The sequence below is a fragment of the Ammospiza caudacuta genome, chromosome 11 (genome assembly GCF_027887145.1).
Source record: "Ammospiza caudacuta isolate bAmmCau1 chromosome 11, bAmmCau1.pri, whole genome shotgun sequence".
Classification (NCBI taxonomy): domain Eukaryota; kingdom Metazoa; phylum Chordata; class Aves; order Passeriformes; family Passerellidae; genus Ammospiza; species Ammospiza caudacuta.
This window is the reverse complement of record NC_080603.1, coordinates 6626555-6648819: the sequence shown is the minus strand read 5'-3', so window position 1 is coordinate 6648819 and position 22265 is coordinate 6626555. Positions and strand designations below refer to the sequence as shown.

At 54.0% G+C, this 22265-nt stretch overlaps 1 protein-coding gene across 1 annotated transcript; it reads right to left on the bottom strand.

Moving 5' to 3' along the window:
• Positions 1-7101: 7101 nt before the first annotated feature.
• PTTG1IP (PTTG1 interacting protein) lies at positions 7102-16519 on the bottom strand. The gene is made up of 7 exons (XM_058812325.1): positions 16441-16519; positions 13977-14029; positions 12588-12696; positions 9916-10021; positions 9745-9810; positions 9312-9358; positions 7102-7854 (listed from the first exon to the last, which is right to left on the bottom strand). The coding sequence occupies exons 1-7, from the start codon at positions 16517-16519 to the stop codon at positions 7811-7813; spliced, it is 504 nt and encodes a 167-aa protein (XP_058668308.1). The 3' UTR covers positions 7102-7810.
• Positions 16520-22265: the final 5746 nt, after the last annotated feature.

Below are 22265 nucleotides of genomic sequence, written 5' to 3'. Positions count from 1 at the left end.
AAAGATTTGCTGTTTGGTACCCTGATGTATCAACTACAAGCTCTCTTTGTGACTTCAAACAGGGTTCATTTTCCAAAATAAAGCAGGAACTAAACTTTTTGCTAAAAGCAGAGTAAAACTGTAATTTTCAAACTTGAATATTCGAAGAGGCAATGAAGAAAAGCATTCCTTACTTTTTACTCGGTCACTACACAGGGCAGGGTGAGAGCAGGGCAGGAGGTTGGTCCTGAGGGAGCTGCCCCTGCATGGAGGGGCAGAAATGGATCCGGGTTTCTTCAGAGGAAAGCCCCTAAATATGAGATCTATCCTGGCTGAATCCACTTCCCCCACAGGCAGTGCCCTTCAGCCGGTGGCCAAGGCTGCCTCCTCCAGCCCTAGGAGTGTTGTGGGGCCAGGAGAGAGGCAGAGGTTCTGCCCCAAACCTCCATCTCACCCTGGCCGTGAGGAAAGCAGATAGTGGTCCCTTCAGAATATGCTCAGAGTCTTAAAGGATTTTCCCTTTTCCATTCCCTTTCCCGGCTGTGCCCCCTCAGAGATGAGCAAAGGCGGCACAGAATCAAGCAGGAATGGCCCCTGTTGGGGTCTTAGGAGCTGGATTTTTTTGTTTTTCTCTTGAGGAATTTTCCCCAATATGTGTTGCCAGGATACAGTAATGACTGGATACTTAAGAGAGACGAAAGAAGTTGTCAGTTCAGGGGAAGGGTGCACCTGGCTAAGTTCTCTGTACCTGAGGTCTCCCGTGGAGGGCAGAGATACCTCGAGATTTGGACTGGGAAAACGGTGTTGGGACTGGCCTCTGTCTTGTGCTCTCAATATTCGGAGGGGAGAGAGGCTGCGGTCGCTGTGGGGAGAATTCATCACCACTGTGGGGTTCTGCCTTCTGCTGCCTTTCTTCTACTGTGAGTGGAGCTCTGCTCATAAGCTCCTTGCATTGGGACCCTATTAACACCCCACTTCACTAAAGAAGGGGCTTTTCACCACCTGCTCGGCTGCCTCAGGGGAAAACCCCAGGCTCCCGAGCCCGCCTTTCTCTGTCCCCGCCGCTTCTTCAGCACTGCTCCGAGCATTCCCTGCACTATAGCTCTTCGTCCCCTGCCTGCTGAGACGCCCCGTGGTTCCCGCTACAGCTGTGGAGTTTGATAAATCTCATTTACCACCATGGATTGTAAAGCAAGCCTTCCTTCCATCCCTGCCCGTCTCGGTAGAGCCACCATTAATTACCGCGTGGTCGCCGAGCTGGCACCGGAGCGCCCCCTGCAGGCGCGGGGCAATCACCGCCCCCGCCCCGTGCTGCCCGCCGGGAGCCAGCAGCGCCCCTGCCGGCCGTGCCCGGAACTGCAGCGCAGGGGAAAGTGCCCGCGGCCGAGAGAGGCTGACACTGGGTTTGTGCTTCTGTTTGGGGCTGCTGTAGTTATTGCTGTTTGTTTCCCTTATTAATGTTTCTTGGATTTGTTATGCATTCGTGGCAGTCACCCTAATCATTGTGTGTACTTGTATTAACTGTTATAGTTGTTGCAGCACTTTGGGCTGGAAAATGAAGTATTGGGACTTGCCTAAAAGAGACAGTCTCAGTAAAAGGGGGTACTTGATAAATAACACAGAGACTAGAAATTTTCAGTTCCTCTGAAGTTACTGAATAGAGCTTTAGGGCTAACTAGCAAAAAGGATTAAAGGTATGCATAAAGGAGGATAAATGTAGCTGGAACCAGTGGAGAAAAAGATAGAGGACTACAGAGGAGTTTTTTTTTTGCAAATTACATAACAAAAAACAATAGTGCACGCCCAAAGAAAAAGTTCAAAAAAGGTATATTGAGTAATACTGAAGCATTCAGTGAATATGACCACCAGACCCCCCCTTTAGATGACCTCCAGGACCAAAAAAGGACTTCCAGTAAAAGGCGAATGCATGCAAATTAGTTCTAGGGAAATGGTGTTTGCGTATTAGCTGGGAGGTACATTGTAATGAATATGTATGATCAGGATGGAATAAATACCCTGTTGTGAACTTTCACCACACACATCAGATTAAAGGAGGTACACTTCTGTGTGTCCAGTTCTGATAAAGAATGCTGCTTTCTAACACTTCAAATTGAATAAAAAAAAAGTTTATTTCAGAGCGAACATCCTAACAAACATCCGAACATCCTAACAAACATCCTAACAAACATCCTAATCTCCTAATCTCCTAATCTCCTAATCTCCTAATCTCCTAATATCAATATCCTACTCTATCCCTAAGTTTCTAAAACTATATGCTTTCCCTCCCACAACTCCCACTCTCCTAGTCTTGAAGTAATGTGCAAACAATGGGCAGAAGAAATCAGACGAGGCCCTTCTCATCATCCTGGTTTGCAGCTCGGACGGGCCATGGAGGATCCACATCAAATCAGAACGCGAGGTTGCGGTGCTGGTTGTCCCCTGCGGCCATAGCTTGAATTCCCCTCGGTGGCCGCTGTCCCAGCCCGTTTCTTCGCAGGTCATCCAGCTCTCTCCGGGGACGCTGGCGGGGCACAGGGCTCGGGGCCCTGTCCCCATCGGCCAGTCTGCGGCGCCGGCCGCCTCCGGGAGCCGCATCCTCCTGCGCCTCCTGCTGCTGCCGCTGGCGCCAGCGCACCACGAAGGGATGGAGGCGGCGGCGGGGCCGGCGCGGGGCCAGCCCGGCCCGGCTCTCCTGGCCCTGCAGCACGCGGATGCCCCCGATGGGCCCTTGGCAGGTCGGGCAGGTGGCGGCGGCGTCGGGCCCGGCCTGGGGCTGGATGCAGGCGTGGCAGAACACGTGTCCGCAGGGCTCCACGGCAGCAGCGGGGCTCTGCAGGAAATCCACGCAGATGCGGCACACCCGCACGGCCCGGGGCGCTGGGGGCTCCTCCCTGACCTCTGCCATTGCTGCTCCCGGGCTCGATTGCTCTCGGCCGCTGGCAGGACTCGAAGGCTTGGCTTCCACTTGGGGCACTCGGAGGTTCCTCAACCTCTCGTGGGACTCAGAGGCTCCTCAGTTACTGGCAGCACTTGTAGGCTCCTCAGTCACTGGCAGCACTCAGGTTCCTTGGTCACTGGCAGCACTCAGAGGCTCCTCAGTCACTGGAAGGACTTGGAGGTTCCTCTTCACTCACTGTCAGGACTCAGATGGTCGTCTTCACTCACTGGAGTAATTCAGAGGTTCCTCAGTCACTGGCAGGACTCAGAGGCCCCGTCAGTCACTGGAATAACTTGGAGGTTCCTTGGTCACTGGAAGGACTCAGAAGCTCCTCACTCACTGGAGTAACTTGGAGGTTCCTCGGTCACTGGAGTAACTCAAAGGCTCCTCGGTCACTGGAGTAACTCGAAGGTTCCTTGGTCACTGGCAGGACTCGAAGTCTCCTCAGTCACTGGAATAACTTGAAGGCTCCTCGGTCACTGGAGTAACTCAGAGGTTCCTCGGTCACTGGAGTAACTCAAAGGCTCCTCGGTCACTGGAGTAACTCAGAGGTTCCTCGGTCACTGGAGTAACTCAGAGGTTCCTCGGTCACTGGAGTAACTCGAAGGTTCCTCGGTCACTGGAGTAACTCAGAGGTTCCTCACTCACTGGAGTAACTTGGAGGCTCCTTGGTCACTGGCAGCACTTGGAGGTTCCTCCTCAGTCACGGGCAGACTTGGAGGTTCCTCACTCACTGGCAGGACTTGGAGGCTCCTCAGTCACTGGCAGCACTCAGGTTGCTCGGTCACTGACAGCACACAGAAGATGCCCACACGCTGGTAGCACAGAGGCTCCTCAGATGCTGGCAGCGCTTGGAAGCTCCTCAGCTGCACTGGGTCACAGCCCGAGTGTGCTGGCACTACCCAACGCTGGTGGTTATAGTTACGCAGGTGGTGTCACAATGACCATGAGTGACATGGCCTGACATCACAGGGCACTGAGGGACACACCCAAGAGCTCCCCCATCCACAGAGACAGATCCTGTGGCACAAAGCCCACCTGGCAGTGGGCTGCACACCTCAGTGTTTGCCCAAATCCCTTCCAGGTGGTCCCTGCTGGTTTCCATGCCATGTGCTGGGGTCTGGGGCTGCACCTCCCCAGGGAGAGGACTCTGCTCAGCCCTTGGTTGAACTTCAGGAGGTTCCATCAGCCCATTTCTCCAGCCTGTTGAGAAATGTGGGACCACAAGACCTGTTGAGGTCCTTGTGGGTGCACAAGTCACCCACTGGCATCTCAGCAGCTCCTTCCATTGTAGGAAATCCAGCAAAGTTGCTGAGGGTGCCCTGGGCCCCGTTATTCAGGCCACTATCAAGAAGGAAGAGGAGCGGTCCCAGTACTGATGCCTGGGCTACACTGATGAAGATGATCAGCCTCTATCTCAGCTTCATGCTGCTGATCAACACCCTCAAAATAAAAATGAGTATCAGCAGTTAAAATCACTTCCTCACAGGGCAGAACTTATTTGCAAAGTTCTGCCTCCGCCAAGCCTCCTGCTTTCTCCAAACTCATGAGAAATATCTGGCTGATCATTTATCAGCCCCAGTGAGCATTTTCCCCTTCAAATACAGCAGCTCTGGAATACAGCATAGGATCTCTTGAATCTTTTGCCTCTTCCACCACTTTTCCTGAAATATACCTGGTATTTTCCTGAAAATACCATTGTAGCACTACACACTGACACCACCTCTTGGAATCATTTTGTGCCCTTTGCAAAGAGACTGGGGTTGTTTGGCAGAGGCTCTCCAGCACCAGGCACCTCCAGGCCCTGTTTCTACCAGAGGAATTTGACCTGAGTGGTCTGCTGCCACCATAGCCCTGCTGTGGATGGAATGGAAGAGGCTGTGATGACAGCAGGCCACCCCAGCACAGTTATCCACCTGCAGCTGGGCAGCCTGTGCTCACAGCTCAGTCTGTCCCTGGGGTTTCACTCCCAGAGAGTTGGCTGTTTGTCCCACCTTTCCTATCACATGGCTGGAATTGGCCTAGTGCCACCTTTTTGTGGCTTTATGTACAGGGCTGTAGAACTCTCCTTGGGCTCAAAGCCAAGCTCCCTGTTAGATGTCATTAACCCCTTCTTTCCAAGTTCCCTTGTGCATCCTCCTGGTACCCACTGCAGATGGTGGGGCACTGTCCCACTCCTCAGCTGTGGTGTCCCCATCACCATCTGCTTCCCCATCCCACTCAGGACAGATTTCCATCATGGCAGCCTTGCAAAGGACCAGTTAATCCTCATGAAATATCCTTTTAGCTGCCAGGCTCCACTCTCAGTTACACTCCCAGACCTGAGTGGCACCTTGGCCACCCAAGGACACAGCTTCACCTCCCCACCATGGCCCAGCCAAGCCTAAGGGTTCACCAGCTTTTCAGTGCCTCAGCCACATGATCCCTGCCCACATCAACCTTCCACAGGAGGAATTAGAAACATCAGGAGTAGCTCCATGCCAGGCTATGGGAGGCAGCCCCCGGAAGGAGGATGCTGGAGCCCAGGATGAGAAGAGAGGACAAAATGCCTCTGTCCAGGGACACTGGGTGCTGCCCTGGCAGCATGGCATGGCCTCTGTTTTGTCCCCAGGGCACAGCCACATTCCATCCACCATCCATCCTGGCTCCCAGCAGGTCTCTCTGCTGCCCTGGCTCAGCAGAGGAGGACAGAGCCAGTCACAAGTGGGGTTTCAGGAAGAGGAACTTGCTTGCACGGGTCCCCTATCCCTGATAGGTTTGGACACATCACCCCTTAGTGCTGGGAGCAGGGCCAGCGGGAGCCCTCAGGGAACACAAAATGAATTTACTGGTCCCAGTCCCAGGGCAGGAGGGGGACAGGAGCCTGGTGCAGGGGAAAGGCAGCTCAAAAGGCTTTAGCACCAGCTGTCCCTGGGTGTTGGTGCCTCTCAAACAAAGCCCCCACAGCTTTCCCTGTACCTTTGGTTTGCAGAGACACCATGGGCCCTTTGGGCCAGGACAACCAGGACCCCTGTCAGCACTTTCCCTTCTCTTTACTGGGCTCCACAGTTCATCCTCCAAGCCCAGGGGGATTCCAGCCAAACGGGGATCTCTGGATCATCACCTCCCACTCCTGGCTCCTGCCAGGCAGCACCGAGTGCAGCCCCTGCCCGGACACAGGGTGGGAGAGCAGAGCAGCCACCAGAGAGCCTGGCAGGGCCAGTCCCTTTGTTCCTCCCACCCAAGCCTCTTCTGGCATAGCCAGGGACAGTCTGGATCAAAAGTCACCTGCAGGTCCTGCCCTTGGGGTGTGCTGGCAGCAGCCAGGGCTCCCGGCCCTTCAGCTCCCCAGCTCAGCTGGAGCAGCTCTGCTGAGCTCCACAAACATGGAGAGGGAGACTTGGATCCCAGCCAGGGCTCCAGGCCCTCCAGCTCCCCAGCTCTGCTGATCTCCACAAGCCCAGCCCTGCAGAGGGAGAGTTTGATCCCAGCCAGGGCTCCTTCAGCTCCCCAGCTCTGCTGATCTCCACAAGCCCAGCCCTGCAGAGGGAGAGTTTTACCCCAGCCAGGGCTCCTTCAGCTCTCCAGCTCTGCTGAGCTCCACAAGCCCAGCCCTGCACAGGGAGAGTTTTACCCCAGCCAGGGCTCCTTCAGCTCCCCAGCTCTGCTGAGCTCCACAAGCCCAGCCGTGCACAGGGAGAGTTTTACCCCAGCCCATGGCAGTCCCCCCCAGGCAGGAGGCCACGGGCAGCTTTCCCCAGCCCAGACTCTCCCATCCTGCCCAGCCTCACACGGGGCTGTGGGTGCTGCATGGGCAGCCCTGGGCAGCTCCATCCTCCTCCCTAGTCCAGTTCCCTTGCACTGCTGGGGCTGCAGGCTGAGCCCCCAGGCCCCCCACGTATGCAGGGGCTCTCTCCTAGAGATCCCAGGGACAAAAGGCCAAACTCTTGCCAGAACACCCAGCTCCTTCCTCAGAGAGCAGCCTTGCTTCCATCCCCAGCTCTTCCTAACACCTGAACATCTCTGGGAACTGATTCCTCCTTTCAAGCCCAGCAAGAGCCCGAGGCAGCCTTGCTTCTGCCTCCCCCAGCTACCCCCAATGAGTCACAGCCACATAACAGTGACAACTCCATCTGCCACTACTCCCAACCTGTGCCTGCTGTGGAAGCAGAATTAAACTCTTTCAGACCAGAACAGTAATTGAATCAGTTTAATATACAGTCAGCAAATTGTAAATGCACTTGAAACTTACAGTATTGCTAACAGATGTGGCCATTGAGCCCAAGACCACCTTTCTAGAAAGGCACAGAGAGGTAGGAAAGGTGGGGCATTTCCCCAGATTAGTTGCAAGTGAGAAGGTGCACATAGGCCCTTCCTCCTGGAAGCACCAGATCACCAGAAACTTGTGCTCTTTGAGAGGACTGCTAATGTGCTGGGATAAGTGCAGGCACCTGGAGTGACAGCCAAAGCCTCCTGCTGACCCTTATGTCAGGAAACTCTTGCTGGCTTTTGCATATACTAGAAGAAAAAAAAAGGGAGCAGAGCAGAAGAGCCTAGCTCTGTGTGCATGAAGTGTTCTTGGTGAGGCAGGAGTGAGGGAGGTGTGACATTGCTTTTGCCCTTGGCTGGGACAAGGACTGTTCTGTGCATTGCTTTGGACACCACAACCACCCTGGGGTGAGTGAGAAGAAATGCTCCATCCTCCAGTATTGCCACCATGGCTTCTTGCACCAGCAGGGTAAGAGCAAAGCCCTGGCCAGACCAAGCACCTGGAGTGGGGACAATGGTGTCACCAAGGATTTGGGTCATCTTCTGTGGCAGTTGAAGTGGCACCATGGCGGTGGGGAGAAGCTGGAGACTTTTGGCTCTGCAGAAGGCACTGTTCACCAGGGTGGGTGGGTGTGTCTGGAGATGCTAATTCTCAAATTTTGCATAAGGGTTCTCTTCCTTGAACAGGCCTAGAAGAGAGGAGACATTTGTTCAGACAGCAGCTCCCACAGTGGTCACAGCCAGCAAGAAAACCAGTCCTGGGAAGCAACTCTTTGTCATTTAAGCCTCCTCAAGCCTCCCAGCTGCAGTTCTCCCAAAACACCTGCTCTTAATTGAGCAGTGCCCACAGTCAGCACTGTTTCACTCTCTCTTTCTCTACAAGAGGAGACATCTATTGAGAAGATTGACCTGATGGCAAGCTCCTCTCCCAGGCAGTCCATGTACAGTCCAGGTAAAGCAGCCTGCCTGATCTTCCAGAGTGCTCCCTCTGCACACCCCTTCTGTCAGACTGGACTTACAAGCAGACTCCCAAATTAAATTAGAACTGTTCTTAGACTTGTTTCCCTGCTCCTGCATTGAGACTGGGAAGCAGCAAGGCAGGGTATGGGGCTGGAATTTGGGCTAGCAACAAGCCACATGCCATGCTGTTTGCTGCTTTCCCAGCTCAACACTTCTGAAGAACAGTCACAAAGGACAAGACTGCAAACTCTGGGGTCAGGCTGCAGCCAGACAGCCTTGGCATGGCAAGACAGGCCCAGAGCACAGCTCTTCCATGGGAAGATGCTTCCCATCCAAGAGCTCCTTCAAGAACAGCTTTGCCTGCTCTTTCTTCCCCAAAGGAGCCTGCCCATCCAGAGTCCCTGGGATCTCCTGCCTAACCTGGACCTACAGCAGGCAGCAGCTGCAGGCAGAGAAAAGATCTCTAGTTTTCCCTACAGCCTCCCCAAAGCCAGAGACCACCAAGTGCAGCATGCATGAGCCCAACTGCCCCACAGGCAGACACTGGCAAAGCCCCTGGCAGTCCCAGTGGGCAGGCTGTCCCATGCACAGAGCAACTGGCTGTTCCCTGCTTCCTTCCAAGCTGATGTTCCCCTGGCCCAGGTCCTTGGGACTCACCTGAGGGACAGGTCAGCCCCAGGAGGGAGACTGTGCACTCCCATCCCCAGGGGACTGAGACACCACTGCTGGCACAGAGGACCAGAGGGATTGGGGTGGGATTGGTGCCTGCTCTGTGCTCCTGCAGCTCTGGGCATTCTGATTCCTACCTGGCCCCACAGCCCAGGCTGCTGGCTCACCACAGGGCTACTGGAGGGCTGTGCCTGAAGGGTAACAGCATCATGATGGTGCTGTGTCTGTCAGCTTCTGCTTCTCCCCTCCAGTCAAGCTCCATCAGCTTCTCCCACACAAAGGACACATTCTGGGGAACATTATACATTTCCTCTTCCCTGCCCAGGGAAATTAGCCCTGTGTGGGCTCACACACCATGAGCCCGGCATCTCTACACTTATTCTGAGCCAAGAGAAGCAGGGACCATGTTTTCCCTGCTGGCCAGGTCTCATTTACAGCTGTGACCATGGCAAGGAGCACAGTTACAGAGGCTGCCTCATCTAAAGCTTAGTTTGAATCACTCATGTCAGCACTGTACCGTATTTCCTTCGGATTTCATCATGCCGTGATTTCATCTCTGCTCTCCTGCGAGAGGCAAACAGAAAAGCCATGAGTCAGTAATTGCTGGTACAAAAGGGAACAAAAAGAGCCAGAGCTTGCTTATTCCCAAGCAAGGGAGCTCCAGGCTGGCAGGTTTGCTTAGCCTCCCACCTCAGGGAGGCTCTAGGGACCACCAGAGCCCACATGTCAGCAGCCCTTTGGGAGCTGCATACACAATACTTGTGATGCTACATCCACGAGTCACCCCAGCATGACATTCCTAATGTCATGACATTCCTTGTGTGTGAGCTAGGGCTGAAGCAGCCACTGACTGCATGTGTTGAGCCCCATGTGCCTCCTGGCATCATGTTTGATGGCACAGACAGAAGCCAAATCATCCTGCAGCCTCAGGGCCTGTGGTACAAACTCACCTCTCCTCCTGCCGCACCCGCCGCTTCTCCCGCTCCCTGGCTGCTCTCTCGTCATCCTTGTCTGGCCTGGGAGACAAAAAAGCCCTTTAGTGCTCTCAGCACTCAGTTCTGCAGCAGCACATGGCTGCATCTGAGCTGCCCCACAGTCAGAGGACCCCCTCCAATACTTGCTTTTTGCTCTTTTTCTTGCAACAGCAGCAGCAGCAACAGACCCCCAACATGATCAGAAGCGTTCCTCCCACCACGGACATGGCAATGATCAGGGCTTCAAAGTTCACTGAAGGATTTGACAAAAACATGTTTAGCACACACAGACACATCTGCCTGGGGTGACAATATAGGATCACAGGATCATTAATGTTGGGAAAGCACTCAAAGATCATCAAGTTCAACTGTTCCCCCAGCATTGCCAGGTCTTCCAGTAAACCATGTCCCCAAGTGCAACAGCTCTGTGTTTTTTGAATCCTTCCAGGGATGGTGGCTCTACCACTGCCCTGGGCAGCCCGTTCCACTGTCTGACCACCCTCTGAGTAAAGAATCTTTTCCTTACTATCCAACCTAAACCTCCCCTGGTGCAACTCGAGGCCATTTCCTCTTATCTACAGCCATTTTCTCTTGAACATACAGCTACTGTCACCAGCAGCTTCAGTCACTGGGCTGTAGATGTGCAACCACCTGGGAAAGCAAATGGACATTGTTAGCTGTAGATAACAATGTAGATATACCAATGTAGATATAGCAAGTGTTGGTACCCACAAATAAACACCAGCTGAGCACATGTCCCTGCTAACAGGAGTGCTCAGTTACTGGCTGTGAAGAAAGGCAAGGACAAATGCACTCAGGTCAAACTCCTCTGGCAGAAACAGGAGCAAAACCATCTTAATCACTAAACCAGGTAAAAAGTAACCATCAAGGGAAAACACCCAACAACTGAAGGCTTCAGGGTTAAGGAAGGATCTCTGACAGGGTGGAATTGCTGTCCATGGGAGACAGCCTCAGAAGTCATCTCTGATGAGATGAGCACTTAGAGGAGTCTGAAGTCCTTGGGCAAGAGATAAACTGAAATAAAATCTGTTGAGATTTATCAGCTTGGGGGCAGCAGTGCTGCTCAGGCAGCTGAGGGCCAAGTCCTGCTTCCTGCACTGACTGCCACGTCTCCCCAGGGCTGGGGGGCTCTGCTTGCCCACACACACAACAAAACCTGCTGGAACACAGTGAGGCAGCAGTCACAAGCCCTGGTCCCTGCTCATCTTTTTCAGCTCCTGCAGCAATGGCAGCAGAGACACCAGCCAAAAATGTTACTTCTAGATGCCAAGGATTTCAGGCAACAACAAAGAGGAGTTTATTCCAAGCATGGTTCAGGCTGTTCAGAGACTTGTGCCTGTGGAAATATTTGTTTAGGAGCCACTTTGTACACAACAGCCAGGCTACAGAAATCTCAGTGCACCTGAACTTGCTCAGAGCACTTTTGAAGGTCATTCAGTCCAACTCTCTGCCATGGGCAGGGACATCTTTCACTAGACCAGGCTGCTCACAGTCTGACCTTGAATGTTTCCAGGGATGGGGCATTTACCATCTCTCTGAGCAGCCTGTGCCAGTGCCTTACCCTCATTGTAAGAGATTTCTTCCTTTTATCTGCTCTAAATAGATCCTCTTTTAGGTACTCCAGCCTGAGCTGACTCCACCACTGAAGTGGTTTTCAAAGCCTGCAGCAGTTTCAGTGCTTCTGAAACCCTTTTGGGGTTTCAGGATGAGCCTTGGGTTCAGCACCCCCCTTCCCACACAGAGAGGTCTCTACAGAGCACCAGGCACTCCTCCAGCTGATGACAAAGGCTAAGTCACACACACCAAAAATGCAGAATCACACAAGAGCTAATCTCCCACAGGACTAATCTCCTCATAGCAAGTTTTGCAAGCCAAGGAATGTGATCTTCTATAATGAAACCTTTTGTGAAGCTACTCACATCAAAACTAGTATTTCAAAGTCTTACAGAAGTTTCAGAAAAGCATACCACAGGGCTCACAAAGAGGAGATTCTTCCTCCACAAGCAGAAGAGCAGTGTGAACTCTTGTGGGCAGACAGGAGAGCTCAGCCTCGAGCACAAGAGATGACAGGCAACAGCAATTCAGCTCCAGGCTCCTCATCAAGGGGGTGGGTGAGAGCAACCAGCCCCCAAAAGCTGGCTCCTGTCTGAGCATGAACATGCACTAAGCTTGGTCTAAACAAGGCACCAAAGTCTCCAGAAATCCTTCAGAAAACGGAGCAGGAGGGAGGAGAGGCAGCTGTCCACCAGAAAAAGCTCCCAGAGGAGACCTGCATGTGCAGGGGTGGTTTTAGAGGAGGTTTTTTCTCAGGTGGGTAAGAGCTGAGCAGGACTGTGGTACACTCAGCACTAGAAGCACACACAGGTTCCCAGAGAAGTCACCACACCTCTGGTTCCATGAGCCCACGTGGGACAGTAGCCACATGAAGAGCCAGCAGCGGTGCACAGAGTGACATGGCAGCTGCAGGGGAGAGATCTTCTGGGATTCAGACACCAGCAAGGGCTGCACAGGCCCACAGAGAACCTTCCACTGCTGCTCCCAGGTGCAAGCCATGTCTGGAACCTCCATCACACCACAGCAGAAGAGATGTATTTTGGAGCAGCTAAATCCTCACGGGTCCTACTTGCCAGAAGGCAGGAACTGCTCATACTCTGCTTCCCCGCCCACGCTCCAGCAAGTTTGCAGAACCTTGACTGCCTTCAGCCTGTCACTGCTGCACTGGCAGAGATGGGAGGCAGGGGAACCTCCCACAGCAGCAGGCAGGCACTCCCACAGTCACAGCCCAGGCTGGCACTTACCCCAGCAGACTCCCCAGCGAGCCGAGCGCAGCTCACACAGGTCAGCCGGGGGGAGGATCCTCCTGACAGGGTACTCCATGCACCTCCTGCTGCTGGCACACCACAGGCACTAGGAGACAGGGAGCAGGCAGCACAGAGTTACTCCTGCACTGCCAGTGACCCACACTTTGCTTGGCAGCCACAGCACAGGCTGGCTCACCAGGTATCACCCAGCAGACACAGGATGCTCAGGAGTAAGAGCTGTGTCAGCACAGATCACACTGGGAGAGGGGAGTGCAGAGTAAAGATGCTGAGACTCCTTTTCCTGCCTTAGAATTGTAGACTATCCTGAGCTGGAAGGGACTCATAAGGATCATTGAGCCAACTACTGGCCCTGCCCAGGACAGCCTTAAGAATCCCACCATTAATAACACAAATCCTTTATGTTTATTTTTGGGATAAGAAGAAAATCTTTGAGATAAAGCACTCCACACACACAAAGCTGATGAGCAGGAGAGGTGTGCATGTGCCCAGCTGTTACAGACATCTTCTATGAAAAATCTTTTCCTTAGGATTTTTCCTCCTGAGAAGCTGGGAGGCCTCAGGAACAAAATGTAAACAATGATTATCTGCTGCTGTGGAATGCAACAGGTAGATCTTTAATTGGCTCATGTTGGTTGTTTCTAATTAATGGCCAATCACAGTCAGCTGGCTCAGACAGAGTCTGAGCCACAAGCTTTTGTTGTCATTCTTTATTTTTCTATTCTTAGCTAGCCTTCTGATGAAATCCTTTCTTCTATTTAGTATAGTTTTAATGTAATATATATCATAAAATAATAAATCAAGCCTTCTGAAACATGGAGTCAGATCCTCATTTCTTCCCTCATCCTCAGACCCCTGTGAACACAGTCACACCCAGCCACCACCAGACCATCTGCAGAGCTTTGCATGCTCCTCTCCTGGTGGCACCAACCCCAAACCCAGCATTCAGAAGGGTTTGGTCAAACTGGTTCTGGCCACATCAGCTGCAAGATCTGACTCAAGTTCAAGTTTGCTGATATCTGTGATAAGGCAGCAGGGACTGGCAGGACACCAGTACACATCCTGCACCCACCCAGTGCCACAGCCCAGCTGCTGCAGGGGAACTTGACCAGCCAGCCCAGCCCACTCAGTCCTTTCTCCAAGCCCATTCATGAGGAAGCAATTCCATTACTCTAATCTAAAAGCACACAACAAAACCCACCCAGTTTCTAGCAACCTCTCTCCAGAGCACCAGAGAGGGATTGCCCTCTCACCCTCATAGGTGGGTGGAATTTGCAGCATGTCTGGGACAAGGGACCAGCCCTGCTTCCAGGAAGGAAACTTTTTCAAGGGTGGTGAGAGGTTGGGAATCTCACTGCTGCTACTCACAGTGACATTTTTCAGGCATTCTTCACAGCTCCTGTTCGTATACTGGCGACAATCTGCAGGAAGGAAAAAAAGAAAGACACCTCAGGACTTTGAAGAGCTTCAGTGCTTTAAAACTCTGGGGTTCTCCACACCTGCTCCTGCCCACCACTGGAGCTGCTGCAAGAGCCACCAGCTTCAGCACGTGCTCCCTGTCATGGTAGGAAGCCCAAATGCAAGGCAAGTTCTGCCTTGCTCTGCTGACAAAGCCCTAAACTGTGAGTTCCTCTCTTGGGTTTTATTTCCCCAAAAGCCTGAGCATCAGCTGTGACAGTAGGGCAGCCGAGGGACACAGCTAGAGTCTGTCTGGAAGGACCCTGTGAGGATGAGGGCAAGCAGTGGGTGGGTGATACAGTCCTGTGGCACCAGATGATGGAGCAGCTCAAGCAAACAAGCCCAGACACAGAAGTTGCTACCAGGAGAAGGAGAGGAGCACACAGAGCTACAGATCCTGCAGGAGGCCTGCTGCTGCACATGAGGGCTGTGCCCTACCCCAGCCAGTTCATCCAAACCTTCCTTCAGCAGGACACAGTCCAGGCAATGGGAGCAGCACTGCAGCCAAAATCTGTGCTCATGTTCAGAACCTGTTTCCATCCCCACCTCTTTCCAGACCTCAGTTCTACAGACACAGGTGGCTCTCAGGATCAGAGCCACCATGGATGAAGGCATCCAGCTGGGCAGGGAAATGGATAAAGTCTGAACACAGGACAAGCTGGCCCCATTCTGAGCTTAGCTACAGCTCCCAGCAGTGCTCCTGGAAAATGTCTTCCTACAGGATATTCACCTGCAATTCATTGCTGTGCTTCCCCAGATCTGCAGGAAGGGTGCTTTGCCAAGCCCTCAAGAATGAGCCGTTTAAAACTGATTCCTGCTCAAGAGTCTAAGCAGCAGCCTGTTTGACAGTGGTTTAAAAGGAAAACTCAATTTGCCTGACCACTCACTGCTGGCTGAAGGATCATTGCTTTGCAGTGTCGTAATCAGGAAAAAATCAATCCCAGAGGTGCTTGTTTTCCACTCTCACAATCAGCAAAGCTGGATTTTCTCCCTCCAGCTGGCAGGAACCCTCAGCTATGACCCACTGTCAGCAGTCACATGCTCTGTATAGCCTTCCAAACAACTGGGCAATTGATTAACATAGCTCAGATAAGGGTGTTTACACACCAGAGAGGCTGAGATTGCAGGTTTTAAACACTCTGAAGCTGCATCTTCTCCAGCCTCAGTTGAAGAAATAGGGAAGCACAGCAGTGCCTCTGCTGCTCCAGGACTGTTCTCTACCAGGAGTCACAGAACACCCTCCCACAGCACAGGAGGCCAGTGGTGGGCAAAAGTAGAACTTGTGGTTTTAAATAGGCTTTGCTTTCCCCCAGGATATCCCCTCTCTCTAGCTTGGGGCATCATCCTGCAAGTCATTAAGTCAAAGGCAGCGAATTACAGCTGTTGGGGAATGGGCTGCTTTGAGGACAGCACAGCCCTTCAGGATTTGGTTTGTCCCAATGTCCCATTCCAGGTGAGCAGACAGCTCCCATGGCATGGCACAGGAAGCACTGCACTGCTCAGGGACAGAGACACCACAGCAGCTCTTGCTGTGCTAAAGCCACCTGGGTCATGCTTTTGACAGCTGGCTACAGGAGGAGTGAAGTGAATGGAGAACAGCTCCTGGCTTGGAAGAGGGGGCAGACTTCTTAGGACACTCTGAAGGCAGTCATCCCCACCCTCTGCTACAGCTTCTTCTCCACCTGGAGCAGCACCTCTGGGAGCTCTGCTCCATCCCCAGCCACTAAGGAGGAGCAGCTGGACACCCACCCATACCCAACAACACCCATCCATGTCCGACAACACCCATCTTCTTCCTGGTCTGAGGCTGCCCAGCCACTGTCCCACACCCTCCACAGGGCCATCAGCAGGAGCCTGGCTGTCCCGTGGTCAGGACAGGTAAGCAGCTCTCTCACCTGAGCTGTTATCATCACTGAATCATGGAATGGTTTGGATAGGAAGGGTTTTAAGCCCACCAGGGGCTGGGACCCTTCCACTATCCCAGGCTGCTCCCAGCCCCGTCCAACCTGGCCTCGGACACTTCCAGGGATGGGGCAGCCACAGCTCCCCCGGCTATGGAAGTTCCAGTGGAAGCCGGAAAAGCGGCGAGCAAAGCTCCACTTGCAGCACCCACCAAACTTTCCCCACCTCGAAGGGACACACCGGGCTGGGCGGGATCCCTCCGTGCGGAACTGTCCCCGAGGGACAGGGCCATCCCTCCCTGCCCTCACTGCCCACAGCCCCTGACCAGCGGCCACCCGCCCGCTGCTGCCGGCCTGCTTCCCGCCCGGACACCCACAGAGCCGGGCTCCAAAGCCGCTGCCCGGCCGCGATTTTGGGGTGCTGTGCGCGGAGAGCCCTCCAGCCGTACGGCGGGGCCGCGGTCACCGCTTACCTCCGGCCGCCTCCTGCGCGGCCACGGCGGCGGGCAGCAGGGCCAGGGCCAGCGCGCAGAGCGGCAGCGCTGGGGCCATGGCGGAGCGGGCCGGCACTGGGGGCGGCCCCGCCGCTATGTAGGGACGGCCGGGGGCGGGTCGGGGGCGGCCCCGCGGGGCGGCGAGGGCCGGGGGCGGCGGCCGGAGCAGCTGTCACGGGCAGAGAGAGCCTCGGGGCTGCCGGAATTCACCGAGACCTTGCTGGCCCTTACCCTTGCCGGACCTTACCGGGGACCCGCCGGCCGTTACCGAGACCTCGCCGGCCCTTGCCCTTACCGGAACCCGCCGGCCCTTACCGGGACCCCTCAGCCCTTGTCTTTGCCCTTACCGGGATCCCACTGGCCCTTACCGGGAGCCGCCGGCCCTTACCCTTACTGGGGACCCGCGACCCTTACCGGGGACCCGCCGGCCCTTGCCCTTACCGGGACCCCGCCGGCCCTTACCGGGGACCCGCCGGGCCCTTGCCCTTATCGGGACCCCACGGCCCTTGCCCTTCCCGCCTGCCCTTGCCTTTACCGGGACCCGCGACCCTTACCGGGGACCCGCCGGCCCTTGCCCTTACCGGGGACCTCGCCGGCCCTTACCGGGACCCCTCGGCCCTTGCTCTTGCCCTTGCCCTTACCGGGACCCGCCGGTCCCGCGGCCGCCCGCAGGAGGGGGCCAGACCCCCGCGGGAGGAGGAGCGGGACAGAACCGGCCTTTCCACCAGCTCCCCGGTTAATCTCCCCAGGAGACCCACCCCCAAAGGGTCCCACATCCCTTCCCGCACCGGTTCATCGATTGTTACAGCACGGAAGGGTGTTAATGTAAAATAAATGTTAGTTCTCGTGACACACTGTGATGTGATGGGGTAGTGGAGTTTTATTGGAGAGTTTGGGATTGTTCGTGGTGAAGTAAAACAGCCTGGCCCTGCAGAGAAGGATTTTGCTGTTGGAGGCTTAGAGCAGTCTCTGAGGGATAAAGAACAGCTTTATCCCGGGGATGACCAAGGTCCCACAGCATCTCAGGCTCTGAGACCCTCCCAGGCTGGTCTGGTGTCACAGCTCAGTCACTGCAGCCAGAGGGACTCAAGGACACCTGGATCCATGGACGAGCAGAAACAGCAGCTTTGCCAAGTTTTACTGTGACTGGAGATCTGTTGTGTGGGTGTCAGTGCTCAGTCAATTTGTGCTGTACCTGAGCATGGGATGGATGTAAGAACCTCATAAAAAAACCCACCTGGGTGCCTGATTTGGCTGGGACATCTCACACCCATGAATAAATATTTACGCTCTGTAATTTTAAGCTTTGCATCCCAACCTGGCACCTTGGGTCAGCACTGGCCAGGCATGAGTTTTGTGACACACAGCGTGCTAGGAGCTCCCTCCTGGGCAAAGCCCTGGCCTCACACCCATGTGCTCCAACATTCAAGACATGAAAAGCTGCATCAATATAAACAAAAATATAAATATGAGGATTTTCACATGCTGTAGGTCAAGAGTGAGCTGGGCACTGCCCTGGCACCCCCAGATGCCCCCTCGAGGTGCAGGCAGGAGCAGGCAGCCTGGCACGGGCAGTGGGATGCTGAGGTGTGAGTTACCCTGGTACTGGCTCTATGGCCAGACCCTCCCTTGGGTTTTGACTGAGGGACTGAGCACTGCAGGATGTTCTCTCTGGGAAAGCTGGCTGGGTTTTGGAGGGCAGGTGAGGAGTGAGGGGTGCTGTGAAGGTACCTGTAGGTGAGGATGGGAGGCAGCTCTGCAGTGGGTGCCAGGAAAAAGCTCTGGCTTGGAGTCACTGACACTTCACCATGGAGGCAGCTCAGGGAGCAAGAAGAGAATATTTTAGATTGCCCTAAACAAAATGAAGAGGATAACCAATATTTTTCAGCAAAACCCCAAAGAAAGCAATCCCATATCTTGAACAAACAGTGACACTGGCCACCCCTGCATTGTGGAGCTCACCATCCATCTGCTCAGAAAGCTTTGTCCTCCCTGCCGTGTTCTTGGTGTCCTTGAGAGCCAGATGGGCTGGCTGCTGGTGACAGAGCTCCTGCAGGCTGGGAGCATGAGTGGCCAAAGGCGCTGAGGGTCGGCATTGTCGGGGAAGATGAAACAGGAAAGCCTTGTAAATATGATTGCCTGGCAAAAGATTTCGAGAATATGGAAACTATAAATGAGATTGAAATGAAAGCAAGCTTTGAGATACCTCAGTTACTGAACAACTGGAAAACAATGGTGTGGCCAGCTGAAGGTAATCCCCTTTTGATGGAACAAGACCCTTTGCTGGTCCAAGGGTCAGAGCAGACCCTACAGCTTAGCAGAAGGAGTCCAAAGAGGAGTTTTTAGGGTTTAAAATGTAACACAGTATGGTGATGTAATGATTCCTATAGGCTGTATGTAAATGCCATAGGATTTGTATATTGTACTAGATTGGTTAGTGAGAATCAGAATATTCAGCACAGAAGAAGATTTACTGTATTGTAATGGGAATCTTGTTCTCTTATCCCTTTACTCTCTTATGCTTTTGCTCTCTTACCCTCTCATCCTCTCTATCCCTCTCTTCTCTCAGGACTGCTCTGAGCTGTGGCTGCAGCTCCCAGCAGGGCCCTGCACCCAGGCCCTTGGCAATGAACCCCAAATCCCAGCAGGGCCCTGCACCCAGGCCCTTTGCAATAAACCCCAAATCCCAGCAGGGCCCTGCACCCAGGCCCTTTGCAATAAACCCCAAATCCCAAAAGGCCCCTGCACCCAGGCCCTTTGCAATGAACCCCAAGTTCCTGACCTGGCTGCAGAGATCTCTGCTCTCCATCCATCCCCACCGTGCTACCCCCTGGCTCCTACCCGGCTGCAGCAGGGCTGCGGGATCTGCAGCGGGGGCTGAGCAGGATGTGTGTGTGACACACAGAGGTGCGCTCGTTCCTTCCTCCCTCCGCCACAGGCGAGCGCTCTGCTGCCAGCAGCCGCCTGTGCCTGTGCCTGTGCCTCACATCTTGGCAGCTCCTCAGGAGAAACACGGGGCTCTTCACGTGTGATGGGCACTTGGGCTGTCAAAGACATGGGAGCTGTGTGTTTGCTGCAGGTGCTTGAAGCTGGGCAGGCGCTGATAATCACCCTGGTGTTTGGTGACACAGGGGAGTCTCCCTGAAGCCCCGACACCAGAGTCACTGCCAGATGCTTTGGGAAGTGGGAGGAAGCACCAACCGAACCACTTCTGTTTGCACAGCACTTAATTCCTTTGTCCTGGGTCTGTCCCTGAGGTGACACCTGGACTACAAATCATCCCAGTGGCACGGGCAGGGACCCAGGCAAGGAAAGTCAGGGGAGACCAGAACACCGCTCTGATCCCAGTGGCTTCTCCTCTCCCTCTCCTTATTTGTCTCTGAAGGGGATTTTTAAACCCTTCAAGATGGCCTCAAGTGGTTTCCAAGGCGACGGTGCTAGAGTCATCACTGCCATGGAAACCCTCTCTTTGGCATCATATAAATATTTCCCTTCAAGGAGGCTGGATGAGTGGGCGATGCACTATTTTCTAGCACTCCCTGGCTGCAACAGGACAACCTCCAGGAGATGGGAGGGAGCTTGGGAGGTTAAAATTAGCTTGCCATGCTGGCCAGCAATGGAAGGAGGTGATTGCTGATGTTTCAGCCCAAAACCTGGGGTTATTTGTGTCAGCGGGATCCAAATGATATAAATTTACTCTGTAGGGAGACAAAAATGAGAAAAAGAAAGGCAGGGAGGAAATAAGGTTGAAAACTTGTGCTTTTTTTTGCCGTTCTTCAGAAAAACTTCATAAAGTTTTCCCTTTAATGCCAATCTCACATCCTCTTGGGTCAGAGAGGGGGATGAAAACACGGGCTCCTCCATCCTGGGAGCTCCCGGGGCAGCTCAGAAATCCCTGCTGGCTGGTAGCTGCTCAGAGCTGGCATGGTGGGGACAGCCACGTGCTGGGCTGGTGTCCCTGCCATGCAGGGCACTGGGGATGCTGCTGGCAGCCCCTCCAGAGCTGTGCCCCAGGGATGAGCATCCTGGCTGGGCAGGGCTGGGGGGATGCTGGGCTGCAGCTCTTGGCAGAACCACTGCCCCTTCGGGGACACTACAGCACCAGGAGGTGTTTTGGGGTTCCTGTCCCAATGCCTGTGCTCAGGGTGTCACAGACATCTTTTATGAAAAATCCTTTCTTCAGGATTTTTCCTCCTGAGAAGCTGAGAGGCCTCAGGAGCAAAATGTAAACAATGGTTATCTGGTGCTGTGGAATGCAACAAGTAGATCTTTGATTAGCCCGTGTTAGATGTTTCTAATTAATGGCCAATCACAACCCAGCTAGCTCAGACAGAGTCCAAGACAGAGCCTTTGTTATCATTCTTTGCTATTCTATTCTTAGCCAGCCTTCTGATGAAATCCTTTCCCCTATTCTTTTAGTATAGTTTTAATATAATATATATAATAAAATAATAAATCAAGCCTTCTGAAACATGGAGTCAGATCCTCGTCTCTTCCCTCATCCAAAAGCCCCTGTGAACACCGTCACATCAGGGTGCAGGCAGACAGCTCTCCCTGTGATCCTGTGAAGGTGTTGGGGAGTTGATATGACAGAAAGGAGGCAATTAAAAGCAAAGCAAAGCAAAGCAAAACACTTCAGCCTTGAATATGCTCCCAGGAGAGGGTGAAATACTCCAAGACCCCCATCTGCCTGCACTCTGAGCATAGGCAGTGGGACAGGAGCCCCAAAACAGCTCCTGGTGCTGTGGTGTCCCCTAAGGGCCGGTGGTTCCTCCAAGGGCTGCAGCCCAGCATCCCCCCCAGCCCTGCTCACCAGGATGCTCAGCCCTGGGGCACAGCTCTGGAGGGGCTGCCAGCAGCATCCCCAGTGCCCTGCATGGCAGGGACACCAGCCCAGCTCTGGCTGTGCCCAGCCTTGGGGCACAGGCTGCCAGCAGCATCCCCAGTGCCCTGCATGGACACCAGCCCAGCTCTTTCTGTCCCCCCCACCCCGTGCCAGCTCTGAGCAGGCACCAGCCAGCAGGGATTTCTGAGCTGCCCCGGGAGCTCCCAGCGTGGAGGAGCCGCTGTTTTCATAAACAGAGACGTCTGCCTTCAGCAGCGGGGCCGGGCTCCGAGCCGGGCCAGGCTCTGCAGAGGGCGTCTGTGCCCGGCTGCTGTAAACACCTCCTGTCCCCGAGCAGATGGCTCCTCTCACACCAAAGGGCTTTCCTGACAAACAAAGCAGCGCCGCACGCAACCCTGGAGCTCTCCTGGCTTTCCTGGAAGAAGGAAGGGGATGCTCCCTCCTTGCTGCGCTGCCCGGGCTATTTTTAGAACTGCATAGCAACCAGAGGATGGGGAGACACGGTGTCCCCCTGCCACCCTCTCACCTGCTGGCTGCTGGCCTTTGGCAGGGGCTGGGGATGGGTGTGGGGTGATGGCTGGGCTGGAGAATTAGGGTTTCAACTGATCACCCCCCAGCACGACCCCAAAAAGTCTCCCAAGAGGCACAGAGCTGCTCCAAGACCCACTTGCTCTCCCCACTCTGGAGACCAGCAAGGTCAGACCCCAGCACCTGCTTTCCTCTTTCTCCCTTTAGCAAAAAAAAACCCCAAAACAAACCCACCCTAAATCCAGAGCAAACAATTAAAATGTTCCAGCTGCTGGCTCAGAGCAGCAATCCCAGATAAAACCCCAAGGATCCGCCAGCTAAAAATAGTCTGAGCCCCATAAATTAAACAAAAGCTTTTTGCTGGGCTCTTGGAAAGCCAGTTCCAGTGCAGTTTTCTCTATGTAAGGTATAACTCTAATGGTATTTGTTA